Source organism: Schistocerca gregaria, chromosome 8 (assembly GCF_023897955.1).
Source record: "Schistocerca gregaria isolate iqSchGreg1 chromosome 8, iqSchGreg1.2, whole genome shotgun sequence".
Lineage (NCBI taxonomy): Eukaryota > Metazoa > Arthropoda > Insecta > Orthoptera > Acrididae > Schistocerca > Schistocerca gregaria.
In genome coordinates, this window is record NC_064927.1 from 145,672,903 (window position 1) to 145,695,765 (window position 22,863).

A 22,863-nucleotide genomic window follows, 5' to 3' on the forward strand; every position below is an offset into this window, starting at 1 on the left:
CTTCGCAGCTACCATGCCTTGCGCCTTTGTCTGTCTGTTCGTGATGGTGTTGTTCTTCTGGCCACGGATGGCGCATCTCCATGGGTCGTGGTGGCAGCCTCTCTTCACAAAGATGTTCTCAAAGTGTTGCATGAAGGCCATTGGGGTATTTCTCGGACTAATTCCCTGCCCTGCAGGCACGTTTATTGGCCTGGTATTGATTCGGACATTGCCCACATAGTTGTTGCGTGTGGTCAGTGTGCTCAACAACTGGCTGCACCTCGTACAATGCCCTGTCTGTGGTCTGACCCCACGCAGCCATGGGAACGGATGCACCCTGACTTTGCTGGCCCATTCCTCGGTACTTATTGGCTACTGTTGATTGATGCCTTCTCGAAGTTTCTGTTTGTTGTTTGATGTCCATCACCCACCACTGTGGTGACGACGCTGACATTGTCCAAAATCTTTGTGCTAGAAGGTCTTCCATCCATGATCGTCACGGGCAATGGCCCTAAGTTCCCTTCGCAGACCTTCCGTGGTTTTTGTACTGGACAAGGGATTCATCATGTTACAGCACCACCCTTCCATCCGCAATCGAATGGGGAGGTCAAGCGCCTTGTCCGCACTTTCAAAAGCCAGATGAAAAAATTCCTTAGTGATTTTTCCACAGATGACGCTCTGCTGCTATTTCTGAGTTCTTATCGCTTCACACCTGTGGGTGATCGCAGCCCTGCTGAACTCTTGCATGTCCGCCACCCGCCCACTCTGCTGCACCTGCTTCACCCTGTCAGGCGTTGTGCTGTGTCCCCTAGCACGAGAAAATACTCGGTGGGCGCCAACGTGTGGGCACGAGGGTATGGATCTCGCCCTAAATGGATTCCAGGAGTGGTCAAAGCTCTTTGCGGCCGCCGGCTTTGTGAAATACGTACGGATGACGGCATGGTTGTTTGCCATTATGACCAGATGCGCCCACGAGTGGTGGCCATGCCGGTGCCACCGCCCCTTCCTTCTCCTCCACCAGCCTGAGAAGCCAGTCCTGTCACTGCTGCCGATCTACTGCATGTGTTGATGCAGCCGATGTCACTACCGCTTCCGAGTACGCCGAAACCAGCCCCAGTCGCGACGCCGCCTTGTCCGGGACCCATCTCGCTGGAGCACACCCCCAGGTCTACGACACCCATGAATGCTGCTTCGGAGTTTTCACCCATCATCTCATCTAGGTGGGACGTTTTATACACGAGCTTCCATCCTAGACATTTTCGACCATACTCTCGTGTCTCTCCGTGGGATCTTCTCGGGACCTCACAAGAGGCCATGGATGTCTCTGCAATGTCCATGTCTCCAAGGAAGTGAGTGTTTTTTTTTTCAAGGGGGGAAAAGTGTTGTGACAGTGCCACGACATTTAACAGTGCCGCCACAACAGTACGCGCAAATGGCGATAGAGGCGCTCCGCAACTCGGCTGAGTGCGAGAGCGCCACCTAGCTACGAATGGTGCCGGCCGCATGTCACGGAACGGCAGTCGAATAAGAGATACTGACTTGTTATCATGTAACCAGCTAGTGTTTCTAAGTGAGTGTGTTTGAATATCCACGCAATTATTGGTGATTAAAGGTTATAACACAGACAAAAACAAAGATACACAAAAAGAACAGCTGGCCGGTGTGGCCAAGTGGTTCTAGGCATGGTTGCAGGTTTGAATCCTGCCTCGGGCATGGATGTGTGTGATGTCCTTAGGTTAGTTAGGTTTAAGTAGTTCTAAGTTCTAGGGGACGGATGACCTTAGATGTTAAGTCCCACAGTGCTCAGAGCCATTTGAACCATTTGAACACAAAGAACAATACATAATGCATGTTTATGTGGATAAGTATTATTTTCTTCCTAGAAACAAAATTTTATAATTAACTTCATTAGAATTGATTACAAGCACAGCACACATTAAAAGAAAAAATCTGATTGTGTATTCGGGAAATTTTTGTATACAGTATGCCAAAACAATTCTATGACATCAGATTTTCTTAAACTTATTCCAAAATTTGTTTTAGGCATTACACTATGTTTAACAATGTGTCAGTAGTTTCATATGAAGTAAATCTGATACCATACTAGGTATCCAGTTTTAAGTAATATGAACATCATTAAAGGCACACTTCAAATATTGAAGTACACTCAAGGTAATCATTTAGCTTCTAATGCTTTGAATGCTTTTACCTAGTTTTTATTACATGGAGGAAATAGGTGACATGCATAGTGCAGCATTAAACTAAGTGGCTTCAAGTTACAAGGTTACATAGCTGCACTCAGAAGAGAAAATAAACTTAACTTGATTTAACAACATTAGACGAATCTCTTAATCACCCACAGGATGAAAGCAGACTCTTTACGGGTGAATAAACCCACAGAGAAGAATATGGACACAGACAATTAGAACAAAACACAAATGTAAGTCACAGAAAACGTTACTTATACAATGCAAATTCATAGTATTTACACATAATTTGAACGTTCCTTTGAGGAATAAATGGATAAAATTAATACACTTTACCATGAATTGTTAATTTTAATTTTATCAGATGTACTCTGCTATGAACAGCATTTCAGCAAGTTTTTAAAGCCTTCTGTCAAAGTATTTTCACAGGTCACTAGTAGTTCAATATTTAACATTCCACTGGTTCTTTCAAAATACTCTTTACGATTCACATGTACTTTACACACTGTCCAATCCTCACATAATACTGCAGTTAAGTAGTCTTGCTAATCATGTTCATATGTCAGCTGGCTGGCAATTCACATTCGTTCACTTCATGTAGTTTTAAACTGTATATCAAATAGTACATAGCTCGCATGGCTGTGGCTGAGATGTAGTGAAATGACACTGCAGCTGCTGAACAACACTTAGAAGGCTAGAAGGACAAAAATGTATTAGAATAGTGGTACTGTAGTTTTACACAACCTGAAATAAAATGAGTTAGAACAAGTAGTCACTTCCAAAAATTCATCATCAAACATGTTTGATCTCTGATAACTGTTTCTGTGAACACAACAGTAACACTTTTAATGAGGTGTTGAAAGACAATAGGAAAGCTTTTTTTAAAAAAAATAGAAAGAAAGAAAGAGAGAGAGAGAGAGAGAGAGAGAGAGAGAGAGAGAGAACCATGCAAATTAACCCATACAAGTGATAGTGCTACTCTAGGAAACAGAGTTAAAATAACTTACCATACTGTCCAGTACTTAATGAACAAAGCAAGTTTTTGGATGTATACTTAAATTAAACAAAACCACATAACTTCATAATTAGTGAACTGAGTTGCAAGAAAGATTAACATATGGATACAGGCTAAGTAACTACAAACTCAAATTTGTTCAATAGAAAGACACAAAGATTATGGGGATAGGCATCTGCAGCAAAAATGAATTGGTTTATTAAGAAAAGGCACCAGTCACCATTTTTTTTTTTTTTTTTTAATTTCACGTCTTGAATATCGGTCACATCATTCTATAAAGAAAGGAGGTCAGTCCTGCCTCTCCTTCACCATAATATTATGATTGGAACATTAGCATTTTGTAAAGGAATGGCATCAGTCCAGACTGAAGCTCTACTTTTATTAAATACCCTTAGACGCACTATGTGTTTGTTGATCAGTAGCATGCTACTCTCTTGTTATATTATTTCTTACTCAATTTTAATTTGTTATAAATTCAAGTTATAAGGGCATTTTTTGATAAGCCACTGCTTGACTCGTATTTTAAAAGTATCCCCTTTCAATATCTTCACTTCATTTGGTAACAAGTTATTAAAAACAGCTCCTTTGACATAGGGGCTTTTCTCTGTTAAATTTAATTTTCTGATAACCATATGGAAATCTTTTCTATGCCTTGCTTCATAGATGTGAATATCCATGTTTCTTTTTGTGATCTTAGTTGTACATTGTTTTGAGGTGACTTGACTGTGTAACTGCACCATTATGGTACACTGACGTATTGTATTATTTTTTGTCATTCAGAACTTGTAAAACTATATGTTTTATCATGTTTAATATTCACAATGTGACAGTAATGAATGAGGAATGAGGTGCAAATGGTGAATAAAAAGAAAGACGAAAGTCTGATCCATGACTCTGGAAGCAGAATGTGAGAAAACAATATCGAACCAAAGACTTTGAGTACATCAATGCAAAAGGAACAATTATACCAGCAGAAACTATTGGTCCTGACTGCAGGTAGACTATACTAAAATGTTAATTTACCCAATCTGGTATACTGTATATCTATCCAAACTTGTTAGTGAGGTTAGGGGACAATGTTAATTTACTATATTTGTGCCTATTTTATTTCTGTTACGTCCCAGGTGCAAGAAGAAATGTATGCAGAAACTGTCTGCTGGTGAAATATTATTGCTTTATAGGCAGGTTTCTGATATGGATGCAGGTATCAACAAGATGCACTCTTACAAGGTCTCTTTGATAGTCATCCTGTTGCCCAGCATTGTAAACAAGTTGAAGGTAGTTAACGAGCAATTACATCCACATTCAGATACCATGTAATGGTGGTTGAAAAATGAACAGAGGTATGCTTGAAAACATTCTGTTCATTGTATGGTATAGGTTTGAAACAAGTGAGAAGACTTCAGAAACTTCTACTATTTCATCGAATTCCAAAGGAATTATGAGGAAAGTGTGCCGTGTGCTCCTGCATTTTGATTGTTCCAGTGTAGTGTGTTTGATCTCTTTTGATTTGCTTTGTGTTGCGCGGGTTGGTGCACCTTCTGGGATTCCATGTTGGAAGCCGAAAGGGAGTCTCGGGCAGAGAGAGATGAGCCTGCCTGGGCGGAGCAACACTGGAAGATCGCGGAAGTCATGTCAGCAAGCGGTGTGAGTGTGGCAGTTGCATTAGGGTCAGCCAAGCAGCAGAATTGGAGGTGCTGCAGTGACTCACTGTCGTTCGTTTTGTTTACGAGTTCAACCATCCTCACGCTGTGGCTACGGGCTGGTGTTATTCTGGCCATTACCTTATTAGCGGCATTTGGATAATATTGTTAAAGGTGAGCTGTTAGTTTGGTGCATCTTCATCTGGTGGAGTTACAGTGAGACTTCTTTCTATCATATTCTGGCTTGCGCCGCTGAGCAGTGAGTGTTCCCACGTCGCGTGTCGAAATACTGACTTGTGCCCTGGTTGATTTATGTGTGAACTGGAGTGCCTATGTGGGCATGTTTGCTTAAATTGTTGATGAAGTGTTTCACAATACCCTTACTTGAGTGTCTTTAAATTGCATTTCAGTTTCTTACTAAACTTATGTCAGTTAAGGGATGTCCAAATTGTCACACTAGTCAAGTAAAGTTTAAGTCAACTGGACACCACTGTTTACCTGTTGGATTAAAATTAATCCAATCTTAACCACAGCTAGGAATAATTCAAGGCTAATTGTAAGTGCCGTGTGTGTTTTTCTTGTCCTTTTCTCTTACTCACTACTGTCGAGTGTTAAACTGTTTTGGAAACCCCTTTGACATCATTTCACGGTGTGGTTTTAGAAAGGGTTCTGTGGGTACTGTTGTTAACCACTCCTGTTGCAATGGGGTTCCTGGCCCACACATCTATCACACGCCAGGGGTTTAGTGCCAACTGCCAACAGTGCAGTAACTTGTTATGAATCCTTTTCGAATCACCGTCTGGCCTATGACTATTGATGGATTTTTGTGGTAAAATTCAAATGGAGGCACTGTCTTGTTAACTTGTCTGAACTGAATGTGCTTGCCTTGTAAAACAGTTCATTACTGATTCTGAGTAGTTTAATCAGTGGTAGGGCACTCATTATTCTGGACCAGACTGTACTTGGCATTAATTGCATTGTCTTGGTAAATTGGTGTGCTACGTAACACTATAATGCAAGTGCCATTGTTGGTAATATTTACCATTTAACTATATGAGTTGGTTCTGTGAATCATTGTGGCACACAAGGTCGTGTAAGACAGTGCTGTAGTGGGCAGATATTGCTATATGCCTGTGATATTATTTCCTGTAAGCCATTGTGCCCATTATGTAAGGCTTAAATACTGTTAACAATTTGGTAATTTTCTGTGTTTTGTAATAACATTTTACAAGCATTAAAATTTTGGGAAAGGTTTAAGTCTCATATTTGCAGATTGTTTGATATTAGATAACTTGTTGATGATTCATGTTAAATCAGCTGATGTACATTTACATTGAACAAGTTATATGTTAACATTTTGTTACCAGTACCTTGCACAAATTTCTTGTGTAATAAATTAAATTTTATATTCTATCCTCAATTTGTTGCTCAGCCCTCCACTCCAGCAACCCCTTGTATCCTGCTCTCAACCCTTCCAAAAAGAACCCCAAACAGTTTTATTTACCATTAAAAACTTTACTGCTTGTTAAAGAGCATATTGAGAGTTTCCCAATGTACAAAAGCCATTATTCTGGGTCTGTGATTAAATCTTTTGATGACAGCCTTAATGTTAAAGACTTATATTGTATATTTAAATTGAAAAACCCAGAAGTTAAAATATGCTTCACATTGTATTATCAGTATTTCAAAATACAATTCAACCTGAAATTTGGTCAGACTCAAGTTCACTGTTGCAGTACTTGTGAGCCTCTGGAAATCAAAACAAAGAGCTTGCATTTGAGAGAGGCAGTAAAAAGAACTGCTTATGGTGAAATGTTAGTACACGAGTGGAGAGTAAAGAAATTTTATAACAGATTGAAGCACGAATCTCAAAAGAATGAAAATGAAAATAAGATTCATGTCATTTGCATTTGATTAAATGCAAAATTTTACTGTAACAGTAAATCCCGTTCAGAAAACATACTACTGGCATCAAATTATTTCCCATGTTTTTACCATTTATAACATCAAAGAGAATACTGCCAAAATATATATGTATCATGAAGGATATGCAAAAAAGGGCCCCAGTGAGGTATGTTTATTTCTCATGGATTATTTGAACAATGAAGTCCCTGCAACAGCTGAAGAATTGCATATTTATTCCAATAATTGCAGGAGCCAAAATGAAAATCATGCTCATTCCAAATATTATTGGGCATGGGCTCATACAGAAAGATTTTAAAAAACTGAACAGTTTTTCCCAGTGAGAGGGCACAGCTTCATGCCATATGATCAAGATTTCAGTACACAAGTAGATAATTTGTACATAATGAGCAAAATAATGCAGAGGATTATTCATAGTTCAAATAATCTTAACAAGTTCATTGTAAAGTGCATTCTGACTCTTCACATATTAGATTTCAAAGGCTGATGACATCAATTTTATTCCAAGACTGCAGTTTCAGATGAGACTAGAGGCAGAATGATCCAGAAGAAAGACTTTAACACTCAATCATTTTCACATTTGTCTTATAATCCAGATTTTCAGGGCATTATCATTGCTAGGCCAGTCATTGATAGCTTGAGCATAAACACTTTCAGACCAGGTAGCCCCAGTCGAGTGCCACCATGTTTGCCAATAAACTCTGTGTCCCAGCAGGAAAGGTACCTATTACAAAGAGGAAAGCTGATGATTTGAGGAAACTGGCCAAGTATATACCAGATGAGTATCAGGACTGCTTCATGAAGCTGACTTCTTTGCATACTGTACAGGAGGAGATGATAATGAAGACGATTATTAGAGGAGGACATGGAAGATTTCATCTTAGTTTCATAGCTGTTCTTCATCCTGAGACTAGGAAGTTTGTTACATTATAATATTCTAACCAATAAAGGCGGTGTAGAAACTTTGTGTGGTTACACAGTTGTAAACTCATTCATAAAGAAAGGTCATCAGTCCACAAGATTTAAACAAACTGTATAATCAACTACAGATGATAAATTCATGAAATGTGTTCAGAGGAATTCTAATGTGCATTCTCTATTTGATGTTAACAGTTTTTACTTTACGATTATGATAGTAAAAAGTCAAGATGTTTTTCTTTATTACCCAACAGCTAGCTAAAATTGACTGAAGCCCTTTCTTTATGAGCCAATTCAAATGATATAACATGTGAAAAAGTCAAAGGGATTGATGTGCTGAGTGCCCGCAGCATTGAGGATCTTTTTAATTTTCCAGAGCACTTACTGTAGAAGTTATCAGCAAATAAAAATCAAGGATTTAGAGTCTTTACCATAGACTCATTAAATAATAGCATGAATTATACACATTGTTTCAAATTAGTAGAGAGTTTTTACTATAATCACATGAACTCAGCACCTGCAAGAATTACTATAGACAAACAGACATGCATCGATCACAATCTCTCAAGCATAAGAGAGGAGAATATACAGATTAACATGTCAGAAAGTCACATATCTGACCATGGAGCCCTTACTATGGGTATTGGTGTAGGAAGTAAAATATAATAAGAATAATATATTTATGTTTGAAAAAAATTTAATAGGACATTATAAAATGAAAAATGGAACAAGTATACAATGCAACTGACGTGAATGATAAAAGGGAGAATTTTTAGAAGCTATTTAATAAAACTTTAAAGGTAATATTCTCCACAGTAAAAGAACTAAGTAAAGCTACGTATCATAAAGCTGAGAATCTCCCTCCTGAAATAATTGTAATGATAGAGCAGATGAAAGAGTGTTATATATTCTTTAGAGATTCTAAAAACCAATACTTGACAACTATGGAATTTCCTCAATATAATCCATACATATTATAAAAATGGATGTATGTATGTGTTTGTGTTTCACATCTCCTAAAGCAATGGATTGATTTCAACCAAACATGGTATACATATCCTTTAATGTCGGCAACAATTGCTGTGGGGGTAAGAACAACATCATAGTTCAGAAGAAATGACATCATAAACACTGAGATAAGTGAAAAACTGCCACATTGTCTGTGACAATTAAATTTATTTCTTTTTTGCTGCTAACTCAACTCACAACACATTTTGCAGACAGTACCCAAATAAGGCATTGAAAGTACCTATGAAATTATATCATTGTATGACATATAGATCAGGAGATATGGCATCATAAACACTGGTATGCGTGAAAAACTGCTGCATTATGCATGCTGTTTAAATTTACTACTTCTTTGTTACAACTCCATATGCAACATATGTCAGAGATAGAACCCGCATATCCTGCTGAATGCAACTGCTTCTTAAGAACTACAAGAGTGAAGAAAAAGTTTTTCATTACTGTTGAATCAAATATTTATTTTAAAGTTTCAAAATTAATGAATGTTTTGGGCACTCAAATTATAATGAGTATACAAATTTTTTCTTGGTGTACTATACACAGAATAGTAGTTCAGATGTGTAGGTAGTTTTTTCCTTTGGATACAAAATCTGCCGATGTGGGAAATGAGTGGTCTTACTTTGGTATTGAACATTACCAACACAATTTCTTTCTTTCTCGTCCTTCCCTCAGTGTTTTATTCCTTCTTATGGTTACTATTTTAACTTTAGTTATTTAATTTCCCTACCCACCAGTTACCCACTATGTACCCTAAGCCTATACCACATTATTTACATTCATTTCGGAAACACGCATTCACCGTAGCCAAACTGCAATCCCACATACTTTTCCTCCAGTCCTGCCTAACCTTTGGAATTACCCCTAAAGGACTTACCTTAAAAGTTCCCATCTCTGGGTGCAATTCCTCCTTCCACCAGTCTCTCCTGGACTTCCAGAACCTTCAATCCTTAGCCCTTACCCAACTTGTCCTGAATCTCTACACTACTTCATGTAACCACCACTCCCAACAGCTCCTATCTCTCTTCAAAGTCCTCCATGTCTCAAACCCTTGCTTGGATAACACACTCAGGAACATCATCCTAGAAGCCAGCTGTAAACTTGAGTTCCATGCCACACATCACCTGAAAAAACTATCCACAGTGCTAGTGCAACACCTAAGAAGTGGGGTCCCTCTCCCTATCCCTCACAAACACCAACCACAACAGAACCTTCAACAAACCCCCCTCATAGCCAACAAACCTAGCCTAGCCACCCTACTCATTCTCCCCATCCCAGCACATACCCCACACAGACCAAATCTCAACTATAACCACAGTCAAATGCCACATATCACCAGTCCCAATTCGGTTCTAAATCTCTCATCCAGATCCCTCTCTCCTATAGAGACATCTGTTCTATCAAAAGGCTTAACCTTTAGCCCCACGCCTAAATTCAACCACACTGCCCTGGTTAAAGATCTCCTCTCATTCACCCGGAACCTCAACTGGAAATATCACTTCACTACCCAAACACAGCCCCCAAATACTAGACCCAGTGTTGAACCCTGTCTAGAACAGTTCCGACCACCTTCTCAAAGGGATCCTCCTCCCCTCCCCCAAAACCATCCCTTGCAGACATTCCAGGAATTCCTCACATCCAGTGTTGCCTCCCAGTCCTTCTTGAAGAACATCCCGACAACCCCCAACATCACCCCAGCTGAATCCCATGCCATTAAGGAGCTGAAAACAGACTGCTCTATTGTCATCCTCCCAGCGGATAAAGGCTCCACAACTGTGGTACTTGACCATGTGGAGTATGTAGCAGAAGGACTGCGTCAACTCTCCGACACCTCAACCTACAAAGCTGTTACCCAGGATCCCATTCCCTCCATCCAGACTGAGCTGCAGAAAATCCTAAAAATCCAAGGTCCCTCACAAGATCTCACAATGACTTGCATAGACTTACTGACTCCATCTCAGCCACGTACCCCTACCTTCTACCTATTACCCAAAATCCACAAAGAGAACCATCCTAGACGTCGCATTGTAGCAGGCTTCAAAGGCCCAACAGAACGTATCTCAGCTCTGGTCGACCAACACCTCCAACCTATCACCCGCAGACTCCCATCCTACATCAAAGACACAAACCACTTCCTAGAACACCTCAAATCCATTCCCACTCCTCTCCCACCTGAAACCTTTCTTGTCACCATAGATGCTACATCCCTTTACACTAACATCCCACATACCCATGGTCTCTCTGACCTTGAGCACTACCTCTCCCAACGCCCACCCGAAGATCTTCCAAAAACCTCGTTCCTTACCACACTTACCAACTTCATCCTCACCCATAATTACTTCACTTTTGAAGGCCAGACCTACAAACAAATCAGGGGAACAGCCATGGGAACCAGGATGGCTCCGTCCTATGCCAACTTCTTCATGGGCCACATGGAGGAGGCTTTCCTGAAGACCCAACAGCTGCTTCCCTGTGGTCTGGTATAGGTTTATAGATGACATCTTTGTGGTCTGGACTCATGGTGAAGAAAGACTCCTTAATTTCCTCCATAAACTCAACTCCTTTTCAAATCTGAATTTCACCTGGTCCCTCTCCAAAACCCAAACCACCTTCCTGGATGTTGACCTTCATCTTGTTGAAGCTCACATCCACATCTCTGTCCATATCAAACCCACAAACAAACAACAGTACCTTCACTTTGATAGCTGCCATCCATTCTACATCAAACGCTCCCTTCCCTACAGCCTAGGTATTTGTGGCAAATGTATCTGCTCCAGTGACGAATCCTTCAACAATAACACCAATAACCAGACCAGTGCTTTCCTCTCCCGCAACTATCCTGCAGACCTTGTCCACAAACAGATCTCCCGAGCAATACATTCCTCCCCATCCAACAACAATATTCCTACTCTCAGACCACACAGAAGTATCCCCCTTGTCACCCAATATCATCCTGGCCTCGAATCCATCAACAAATTACTCTGCCAGGGATATGACTTTCTCAAGTCAACCCCTGAAATGAGATCATCCCTTGACAAAATTCTCTCCACACCACCCAGAGTTGCCTTTCGTCGTCCCCCTAACCTCCGTAACATCCTTGTTAAACCCTACAATATTTCCAGACTACCTTCTCTACCTAGCGGTTCCTACCCCTGTAACCGACCCCACTGCAAAACCTGCCCCATGCATCCCCCCACAACCACCTACTCCAGCCCCGCTACTGGTAAAACATACACAATTCAAGGCAGGGCCATGTGTGAAACTACACATGTCATTTATCAGCTGACATGCCTGCACCGCACAGCCTTTTACATTGGTATGACAACAACTAAACTGGCTGAGCGCATGACCGGACACAGACGAACTGTCCGCCTAGGAGATGTCCAATACCCAGTAGCAGAGCATGCCCTCCAGCATAATTCTAGGGACCTAGGAACCTGCTACACCGTATGTGCCATTTGGCTTCTCCCACCCAACACCAGTCCCTCTGAACTGCGGAGATGGGAACTTGCACTCCAGCACATCATTTCATCCCGCCATCCCCCTGGACTGAACCTACGTTAAACACCCCTCACTCCCATTTACTTTTCAGTCTTCTCCTCTTTCCCTTTCCTCTTTAGCCATTCACGCATCTTTTCATCCTACATAGTTGTGTTTATCTTTAGTTGTGTTTATCTTTATACTATATACCTCTTTACTTCTGTATGCATCCTCTTTGGTTTGAAGCTGGCACAGTACTTACAGTAGAATATCTTTGGCTTCCCTCTGACAACCATGCCTCCATCCTTGCTACCCTCCCTGTTTTCCTTCTCCTGTTGCTTCATAACCTGGGTTGTGAGTAACTGAATCCACTTTCCCTTCTTCCCTTTCTTTCCCCTCTCTCCTCCCTGATGAAGGAACATTAGTTCTGAAAGCTAGGAACGTAAATTTTCGGTTCTGTTTTTTGTGTATCTATCGGCTAAGGTAAGTACTGGCCAGGCCCTCTATCTCTTTGTTAGTATTTGTTTCACATCTTTATATGAGATTTTCCATTAATCATTTAGATGTGGGAAATGAGACTGTCATAATGAAGACCAAAGATTATGAGCAAAAGATCTGAGACCTATTAGATCCAATGATGTACCCAAAACTAAGCACAGATCCGACGCAGTTTATTGCATGGAATACAAACCGATTAATCAAGGTGTCTTCTCTGCCAGCAGACATACAGAGAAATCTGTGCAACACAGAAGCCCCACCACCTCGGCTGTATGGATTACCAATGATCCATAAGAACAACGATCCACTAAGACCAATTGTTAGTGCTCCTGGCTCACTGATGTCAAAACAGTTTGCTTGTCTGCTCCAGCCGCATGTGGGCAATACCAACACATACATAAAGGACTCAGGACATTTCATTGAGAATCTGAAGAAACTAAAACTTGCACCAAATGACAGAAAAAGAAATGTTGGGTATGACCTTTCTGCCATACATTCCCAGAGTGATGGACAGAATTGGCCATATATTGCACAAACATGGCATAAAGACAATTTTCAAACTGACAAGGAAATTCAAAGATTGTCTTAGATCGGCAAAGGATAAAATGGACGCACTTGCAATGTCGGGAATATATGGCTTGCCATGCACGTGCAGAAAAGTTTAAGTTGGAATAACTGGACGATCAATCAACACCAGGATCAAAGAACATAAGCCACACTGCAGGTTGTGGCAGGTGGAGAAATCGGCTGTGGCGGAGCACGCGCTAAGTGAAACTGACCATGTAATAAAATTCACTGACGCAGAAGTTCTGGTTGTAGAGAAACACTATCACACCCACTTGTTCAGAGAAGCTGTAGAAATACACAAACCTGGGAATAGCTTCAACAAGAAAGAAGAATGCCTTAAGGTAAATGGATCCTGGCTTCCCATATTACAGCAAGCGAATGTCGCAGGTAGCAAGAGGAGAACCGCACCAGAAATGATCGTGGAGAAGCCCTCAGACATTGGTGCACCAGGTGCATATAGTCTCCAACCACTCATGCTGGCAATAGTCAGTAAAATCATCAGACGAACGTCGACCAAAAAGCTCGAGACAGAAGCAAACAGGCAGTTTATGACAATGAAATTTGCTGCCTCCTCACCACTCTCCTTCCCACACTTGTTCTAGTTCTCAGCCAAGGTGATGTAATCGTTCCCCATCTAGCCCTTCCAAATTATTCAAAATTAATCTGTGTGTGACCTCAAAGCCAAAACTTCACCTGTAAATGTAAAATGACCCCTATATTAATCTATTATACAATGTAAGAAGATTGACCTCAGCATACATTATTTAATCTGCAAATGTAAGATGACCATGTAGTTTTTGAATAATGAATTTTGGAAAAAACCTTCATCTTACACTCAGGTAAAAATGGTATGTTGATGAACAATAGGAGTGAGTCAAGCACTGAACATCGGGGGATGTCATATTTAGTGTTTTGCTCGGTTTGAATTTAGTCATATTGTTGTCACATTGTTCATTAATGTGACGCTCTAGTTTCTATTGTCAAGATAAGACACTGTCCATGTGAGGGAAATGGCTCTAACACTATACCATTTTCATTTCCCTAGTAAAATTTTATGATTTATGAAACAGAAGGCCTTGGAGAGAACACAAAAAGGCAACTGATCTTGCTTAGTTTTAGCAGAAGTGAACTTGTGAGCTCACATATTCTTTCTCAATGAGAAATCTTTCTAAAAGCCAAACTGAGCTGTTGCTAAAAGTTTATTTTCAGAACAGTGGTTACATAGTCTATTGTAAATTTGAAAATGAGTAAAGGGGGGTGATGGATCTATAATTAGAGGTCACTTTTATAAATGGCTGTCACTATCACATAGTTAAGCCTTTCAGGAAATACACTTTGACTCATTGATTGCTTACAGAGGTAACTCAAATCGAGTACTACCAAGTCTGCAGAAAAATTTCATTCTTTGGTTGAAACACCATCATAGCCAACTTGTTAGCAACCTAATGATTTCATGACCTGTTTTACAGTTATTTGGCAAATCAAATGTCCACTTGTGGAATATGCAATGCCTGACTCACTAAGGCTAATTGATCCATTTTTGATGGTCTATGTGTTTTCAGCTACAACTACTACTGGGGAAAATTAATTATATTTATGGCCAATTATTTGAATTTAACATCATCTGTGTCTTTTGGTGTCATCAGTGAGTTTAATATTATTTATCTTACAAAGGTTATTATTTTACACCTAACAATGCTGCAAATTGCCTTTGCTGTGTTCTAGGTATTTTGAATTTTTGTGCTTTATGTATTGCTTTTTTGACGAGATTACTCTCCATCCCACAGGCCCCAATGGGACTGACTGACTGTCACTGGTGTCATGAAATGCAGTATGGAGGTGCGTGTGGCCAGGAGCCACTGTTTCTGAGATAGGTAGCTTCTCAATTCGACTCCAAAAAAGGAAAAATCCCTGGCAGCATTGTGAATCAAAACCAGGTCCTCTGCATGGCAGTCAGCTGCACTGATGCCTCAGCTATGGAGGCAGACTTTCCTTTTATGACATGCTGAAGAAGTTTGCACTGTAATTCTTGATTATAGCGAGTCCTCTGCACTATATAAAGCTCTCACTTTCTGGCATAGTATACTCTGATGTTAGCCTTCCACTTGGCTCACAAATGTAAGTGTCCCTGACCAGCTGTAAAGGAAAACTTGGTTCACAGTGTTGTAGGAACATCTGTAGTAAAAAATTAAATTTCTCATCTACTGTTTTCTCTTAGTAAACTTCTTGCCCTCGTTCATTCTGTAAATTCTCTTTGAATGATTCTGTGAAATTTTCTAGTTCTTTTCTAGGTAAATCTGATGAGTGGGGATACTTTATTGCTGCCATTTGATCATCATTGGCAAACTGCTTTAGAGAGCTCACATCCATTTTAAAAAATACAACTGAATTTATAAATAAATTATCAATCACTGTTGCACTGCTACTTATGAAGTTACTAACTTGTGCAGTTATATCAAGTGTTAGAACTTAGTTTTTAAATAAATGACATGTTAAATTCTATTTTTAACAGTAACTAATGCAACAAAATACACACGTCAAAAAACATTTTGCACCACCTCGGATCCGAGAGTTCTGGAACCTGTACAGAAAATTGGAATAAAGATCAACATAAACACTATTTCCACCCTTTTTACTGCTCATGAAAACCACACACCACCATACAGCGAGACCTTCAGAGGTGGTGTTCCATATTGCTGTACACACCAGTACAACTAATACCCAATAGCATATCCTCTTGCATTGATGCTCACCTGTATTCATTGTGGCATACTATCCACAAGTTCATCAAGGCACTGTTTGTCCAGATTGTCCCACTCCTCAATGGCGATTTGATGTAATCCCTCAGAGTGGTTGGTGGGTCACATTGTCCATAAACAGCCCTTTTCAATCCATCCCAGGCATGTTCAAGAGGGTTCATGTCTGTAGACCATGCTGGCTACTCTAATCAAGCGATGTCGTTATCCTGAAGGAAGTCATTAACAATATGTGCATGATGGGTGCGCAAATTGTTGTCCATGGAGACAAACGCCTAGCCAGTATTCTGCCAATATGGTCGCACTGTCGGTTGGAGAATGACATTCACATATTGTACAGCCATTATGGCGCCTTCTATGACCATCGGTGTACATCTGCCCCACATAATGCCACCTCAAAACAGCAGGGAAACTCCAACTTGCTGCATTCACTGGACAGTATGTCTAAGGCGTTCAGCCTGACCAGGTTGCCTCCAAACACGTCTCCGACCTTAGTCTGGTTGGAACCATATGTGACTCTCATCAGTGAAGAGAATGTGATACCAATCCTGAGCAGTCCATTTGGCATGTTGTTGGGCCCATCTATACCATGCTGCATGGTGTTGTGGTTGCAAAGATGGATCTCGCCATGGACATCTGGAGTAAGTTGTGCATCATGCAGACTATTGCGCGCAGTTTGAGTCTTAACATGATGCCCTGTGGCTGCACGAAAAGCATTATTCAACACAGTGGCATTGCTGTTAGGGTTCTTCCAATCCATAATCTGTAGGTAGTGGTCATCCACTGCAGTAGTAACCCCTGGGCAGCCTGAGTGAGGCATGTGATCGACAATTCCTGTCTCTCTGTATCTCCTCCATGTCCGAACAATATCACATTGCTTCACTCCAAGGTGCCTGGACACTTGCCTTGTTGACTGCCCTTCCTGGCACAAAGTAACAATGCAGACATCATCGAACAGTGGTACTGAAAGTCTAGGCATGGTTGAACTACAGACGACACAAACTGTGTACCTCCTTCCTGGTGGAACAACTGGAACTGATCAGCTGTCAGACCCCCTCTGTCTAACAGGTGCTGCTCATGCATGGTTGTTTATATCTTTGGGTGGATTTAGTGGCATCTCTGAACAGTCAAAGGTACTGTGTCTGTGATACAATATCCACAGTCAATGTCTATCTTCAGGAGTTCTGGGAACTGGGGTGACGTAAAACTTTTTTTGATGTGTGTAGCTTGTATGTTTGAAAATCCTGGCTGTATGAAATAAAGCATAATCATAGAGAAATATACTTTTTTTAAACTTAAATAGTGCACTACAGGATAACGATGCATTTTTAATTAGACGGATATTTAGAGTTGCTGTATATTCACATATTCTCTGCCTATGCAGTTGCTTCCATTCCTGAGTGCAGACGGTTTCTCTCTTCTAAGGAATAATTTGTCCTCGAAAAGAGGAAGAATATTACGGCAGTCTTTCCTTCCTTTTTGTGTTGACTGGGAAGAAGCAGGCTGTAAACTGCTACATGCTAGTTATAGAAAGCTGACTGAAATAGAATGGTATCACAGTCCGGCTCAGCATCAAAATATAGTTCATTCTTTGGTTCATACAAAAATCAGATGTGCACTGTAGTCCTGTCAACAATGAATCAGATGAGTGATGAGATTAATGAGATGTCATCTAAGCCTATAGCTGTTTTGCCCTACATAGGTAGTATTTTCAAAAGGATTAACTGTAGTCTGAAGAAACAGTTAGCAGTGTGTTTTGGACCACCATCTAAGGTTAAGGTATTTTCCAGATGCGTACATAATCTTTTTGGTTTACATAGGGTGGATATCTACCATATCCCCAGTAATTGTGGCATGTCATACATTGGTCATATTGTTTGGATCCTGGAGGGCTGTAGTACAGGGCAGTAGCAATACACACACTTACAACTGGGCAAATCTTTCATTGCAGAACATTGACTTAGTAGCTGTCAGCCTGTGGAATACAGCAACGCAAATTTGGCATGCACTTCCTGTTTCTGGGATATTTTGTAAGGAAGCAGTTGAGATTAAATTAGCGAATCACCTTTTAAATGGAACAGAGGTTTTTTTCCTAAATTCTGTGTTGGATCCTGCCCAATCTCTGGTTAAACAACAGGACAGAAACAGTGCTATTTCATTACATATTGTTGGTTGATGTTTCATGACTGATCATGTTTGATGATGGTCATCTTCAGTTATGTGTTGTCAATTACTGTTTCTTGTGATATTCTACATTCCTTTATTTTTGTGAGGGCATTACCACACTTACCCAGGATTTAAACTGCCATGCACACCATCTCATTGCAACAGTGAGTGTTCACCTGATGAGATACAGGAGTTTGTCAAGGGTAAGCCATCAGTTGTTTGAAGATTAAGTATGGTGAGGGAAGGTCAAGTTTCACTTTATTACTCTTAATTAAAACCGACTGAAGCCCAGAGTCTTTGTTCACATTCTAAAGTACTCAGACTGCCAGAGAGAATAGTTTAACTTGAAAGCTAGTGTACAAAGTTGCACCTGGGCAACTTCTATCATCCATATAACAATTCTTATTTAGAGCCTTGTACCTCCTGTAGTTCAAAAGAGTTAAATAACTATTTCTGTCACTAAACAAAGTAGTTTTGACTGTCACATAAGAACATACTTGCAGGCATATTTAAGTACGAGATATGGATAATAGTATTTAAACTGACTTCTCCATATCATTTCAGTATTGCACTAATTACCAGGGGCATATAACTAACTCAACTAGCCTGAACTAAATGACTTCCGTATATGGGAGAATATTAAAGTAGACATCAAATGTTCACGGAGGGTGTGTTTTCCTATGACTCTTTATTAAGTAAGCTCATATCAGCCCTCGTACCAGGCATGTTTTTTAAGTAAGTACCGTTCTGAAATTTAAAAAAAGTGCTAAGACATCTCAATAATTTTATTTTTACATGAAAGCCTATACCTTAATCTATGCACTGACTTCCTTGTTTATATTGTGTACTGAGTGTTTAAGATGCCTCCGATAATAGTGAGTCCCGCCGACTGTGAAGTACGGGCTGTTATAAGATTTCTTAGTGCTAAAGGCCTAAAAGTGATCAATATTCATTGTGAGATCTGTGCAGTTGATGGAGAAAACATTATGAGTGATGGAATGGTAAGAAAGTGGGTGAGAGCATTTAAAGATGGCCGCACAAATGTGCATGGTGAACAACAGAGTGGGTGTCCTTCAGCTGTTAATGAAAGTTTGGTACAGGAAGTGGACAATAAGATGAGAGAAAACAGATGATTTACGATTTCCTCCTTGCAGGATGGCTTTCCTAATGTTTCTCATAGTGTTTTGTATGCCATGTGACCAAGCACTTGAATTACCAAAAATTGTGCGCATGTTGAGTACCGAAAATGTTGATGGATGTGCACAAAACTAAACATTTAGACAGTGCATTGACTTTCCTTGAGCAGTACCACAACGATGGTGATGAGTTCTTAAGCCAAATTGTTACGGGCGATGAAACGTGGGTGGCCTACGTCACACCACAATCAAAGCAATAGTCCATGCAAGTTGAGCAAGGGCATCCTTTTGCTGCAAGACAATGCCCATCCACATGTGGCGAATCAGACCAAAGATCTCATCACATCTTTTCAATGGGAAACTCTAGATCATCCTCCGTACAGCCCCGATCTTGCACCCAGTGACTACCATCTGTTCCAGCACTTGAAGAAACAAGATGATGATGACGTCCAAACAGATGGTGATGCAGAGGTTAACAAGTCAGGTGGTAGACTTCTATGAGGAGGGTAGTCAAAAACTGGTACAACGTTATGACATGTGCCTCAATATTGATGGAAATTATGTAGAAAAGTAGATTAAGGTGCAGACTTTCATGTAAAACTAAAATTATTGAGATAACTTAGCACGTCTTTTTCTAATTTCAAAACTGTAGTTACTTAAAAAAAACAGGCCTCATATTACAAAGAAAATCAAGTCTGATTTTTTAATAGTTTCTTCTCTATTATTCAAATTTTTAAGATATTATGACCAGATAGTAAGATAAACAGTTTCTTCACAACATAAGTTTATCTTTTTTCTATTATGTTCATTATTTTTAGTGAAGAGAAAACACTGAATACTGAGAAACCAATAGTAATGTAAAAGAAGAACAATCAGATATGTGGAGAATTACCTACCGGTTGTAGTGGGTAATAAGAGTAATTCTTCAGCCAATTCATTTCATTATCTGGTGCCATTTGTCGTTCTGGACCATAAGCATGAAAGCGCTCCAGCCCATCAGAGTCTCGGCTGTCCAAAAATGTTGCATTTAATGCCACCATGCAGCGACCTAAAATATTCAGTCTCCAAATAAATCTGACAGCCAAGCAGAAAAAGTATACTTTTCATAAAATTTGCTTGTTTCTTGTCATTGATTAAGCAAGGCACTTATAAAAATGATTAAACTGAAGAGAGTGGACTCTTAATATCTACTTAAGACACTTTGATTTCTAGTGGTACAGACATCCATAACTTATGAATAATTTGAATGGTATGTGTGGATACTAATTAGGCATGAACCCTTTTACACAATGCACTCAGCACTCTGTCATTAGGCCAAAAGTGACCCATCGGGACCATTCGACCACCATGTTATCCTCAGCTGAGGATGCAGTAATTGCTCACATGAGACATTTAAAAATGTAAGTTTTTTTGGAACTTTCATTTTTGGGTTATCAATTTTTAAAGTTTTCAAAATGTGCAATTTTTGTCATGTTTTGAAAATTTAAGATGACTGTACCTTAAAAACTTAATTTCTGTCTGAAATTTGTCCCATTTTATTCAGTTTCTTGTATGTTTTAAAAATATGTGCCAGTTTACCATACCCTTAAAAATGTTAAATTTTCCAAACAATTGTTTTGTTAAATTCTTAAAATTTCAGATTGGATTTTTTAATAACAAATGTTGATTAATCACACATTATTTGTTAATGTGTCCCAGATTTCATGGTGGTGTTCCAGCCGGAACATACTAAAATAAATTCAGTATATTGGTAAGCTGAGCATTCAGCATGACTGTAGGACTTTTGACTTTTTAAAGTTGTAAGGAAACTTTAAATATCAAAAACCAAATAAAGCTATCCGATCATGGTTATTTTTATTTGGCAGCAGTTTATTATATACACTCTACGGGGGGGGGGGGGGGGGGGGGGGACATGAAAGAATTATCTGAATGGACAGAAATTGGTATAAGTGATTTACATATACAAACAAACAAATGATTACAACTTCAGAAAAATCTGATGATTAATTCAAGAGAAAGAGCTGTACAGATTGAGCAATTGAGCAAGCTAATGTATCTGGATCTCAATATGTCATATCTACAGTGAGTAGCAGGCTATCTTTTCCTTGTATTGTTGGTATTCCAACCTGGATTTCCCACTGTGTGATATAGATCATTGGTTAATTTCACACAGACTGATCCACATGTACTTTGTACTTAGGCTGTCCAATCTTGTTTGTTTGGTGTATGTCGGTTCTTGTATGAAGTGTTCTTAACAAGATTTTACTCACTTATTATGTTAATGTTTTTCTTTCCCTGGGCTAATTTCTGACACCATTTTGTGTGCTTATGCTCTCAAGGTCACTATCTCAGGCCACTGTGGCATGCTGGCATGAGCAGCAGTCTAGGGTGAGTGGTGGGACTAGGGAGAAGGCATATGGTGCGGAGGTATAGCGGAGAAGGGGTAGGGGAAAGTGTAGTGCTGCCTCTGAGAGCATACAGGAGCACAGAGGGGACAGGATAATGCTGCTACATGCAAAGTTGGGACATTGTGCTGGGAGTGGGTGGTGGGGGTGGGGGCCATCAAAAAGGAAAAGGAGAGAGGAGAGAAAGGGTAAAGACTAGTGGTTGCATTGGCAAAATAGAAGGCATACGGTGCTTTAGTGAGAGCAGGGAAGGGGGAGGACTGGAAAGGTGAGGCCAGAGTTATTACAGGATCAACGGTTATGTTGAAGGAAGAGTTCCCATCTGCACAGTTCAGAACAGCTGGTGTTGGCACTAAGGATCTAGATGGTACCGGCTGTGAAGCAGCCACTGGACTGAAGTACATCATGTTCAGCAACTTGGTGGCGCAGATGTCTCATGGCTGCAGTTTGGCAATGGCCATTCATGTGGCAAGACAGCTCATTAGTTATTATGCCCATGTAGAAAGCAGCACAGTGACTGTGTTGGGCGCAGGCATTCACACTTTCTAACTCAGAAGAAGGCATTATGGCTAAAACCCTAAACGTTTAGTAGTCTTTTCATCATTGTGCTGTCTGTAGCTCCACCACCTCCACGTAGTGTGTAGCAATCTGTCCTTTTCATAAAACTGTTGCTCTTTGCCAAAGTTACTGATGTCAGTGGATTTCCTCATTACCAGCAGGTATCATTGCTAGAATGATTTATAGATTTAGAACATGAACACCAAGAATAAAATTGTCTCCTAGCTCTGGGTTACAAGCAAATTAAGTGTTTAAATTTAACAGTCATGCTTGTGGGGCATTATAAGAGACACATGCAAAGGCTTTGTGAGTATGGTTCCTCTCCAATAAGTGAGTGAGGAGGACACTTCCAGTACAGTTTGGTAACTGTGCTTTACACAATGACTCATGTCCACAAAATCCAGTCACGTGAGCATTGTTGAATTTTAAAAAAACCAGATGCAATTTTAATCATTATTTGTCATGGCTGCATTCTCTTGTGCTACGTGCTGCATTAGCTCACTTTTGGCAGTGAATGTATGTGTGATGCAGTGTTGAAATTGTAGAATTGTTTATTGTGTGTGTGTGCCCACATTTTCAGAAAAGTGCA

General features: G+C 40.0%; 1 protein-coding gene across 1 annotated transcript in view; it reads right to left on the minus strand.

Annotated features, from left to right (window-relative positions):
* Positions 1-1,915: 1,915 nt before the first annotated feature.
* The window catches only part of LOC126284201 (glycoprotein-N-acetylgalactosamine 3-beta-galactosyltransferase 1-like), a 162,469-nt gene continuing 141,521 nt past the window's right edge, over positions 1,916-22,863 (minus strand). The window contains exons 6-7 of the mRNA XM_049982961.1: positions 20,208-20,359; positions 1,916-2,880 (exon numbers count right to left, since the gene is read on the minus strand). Of these exons, the coding sequence (XP_049838918.1) occupies positions 2,749-2,880; positions 20,208-20,359 (284 nt within the window). The 3' untranslated portion in view covers positions 1,916-2,748. The remainder of the gene's footprint in view (positions 2,881-20,207; positions 20,360-22,863) is intronic.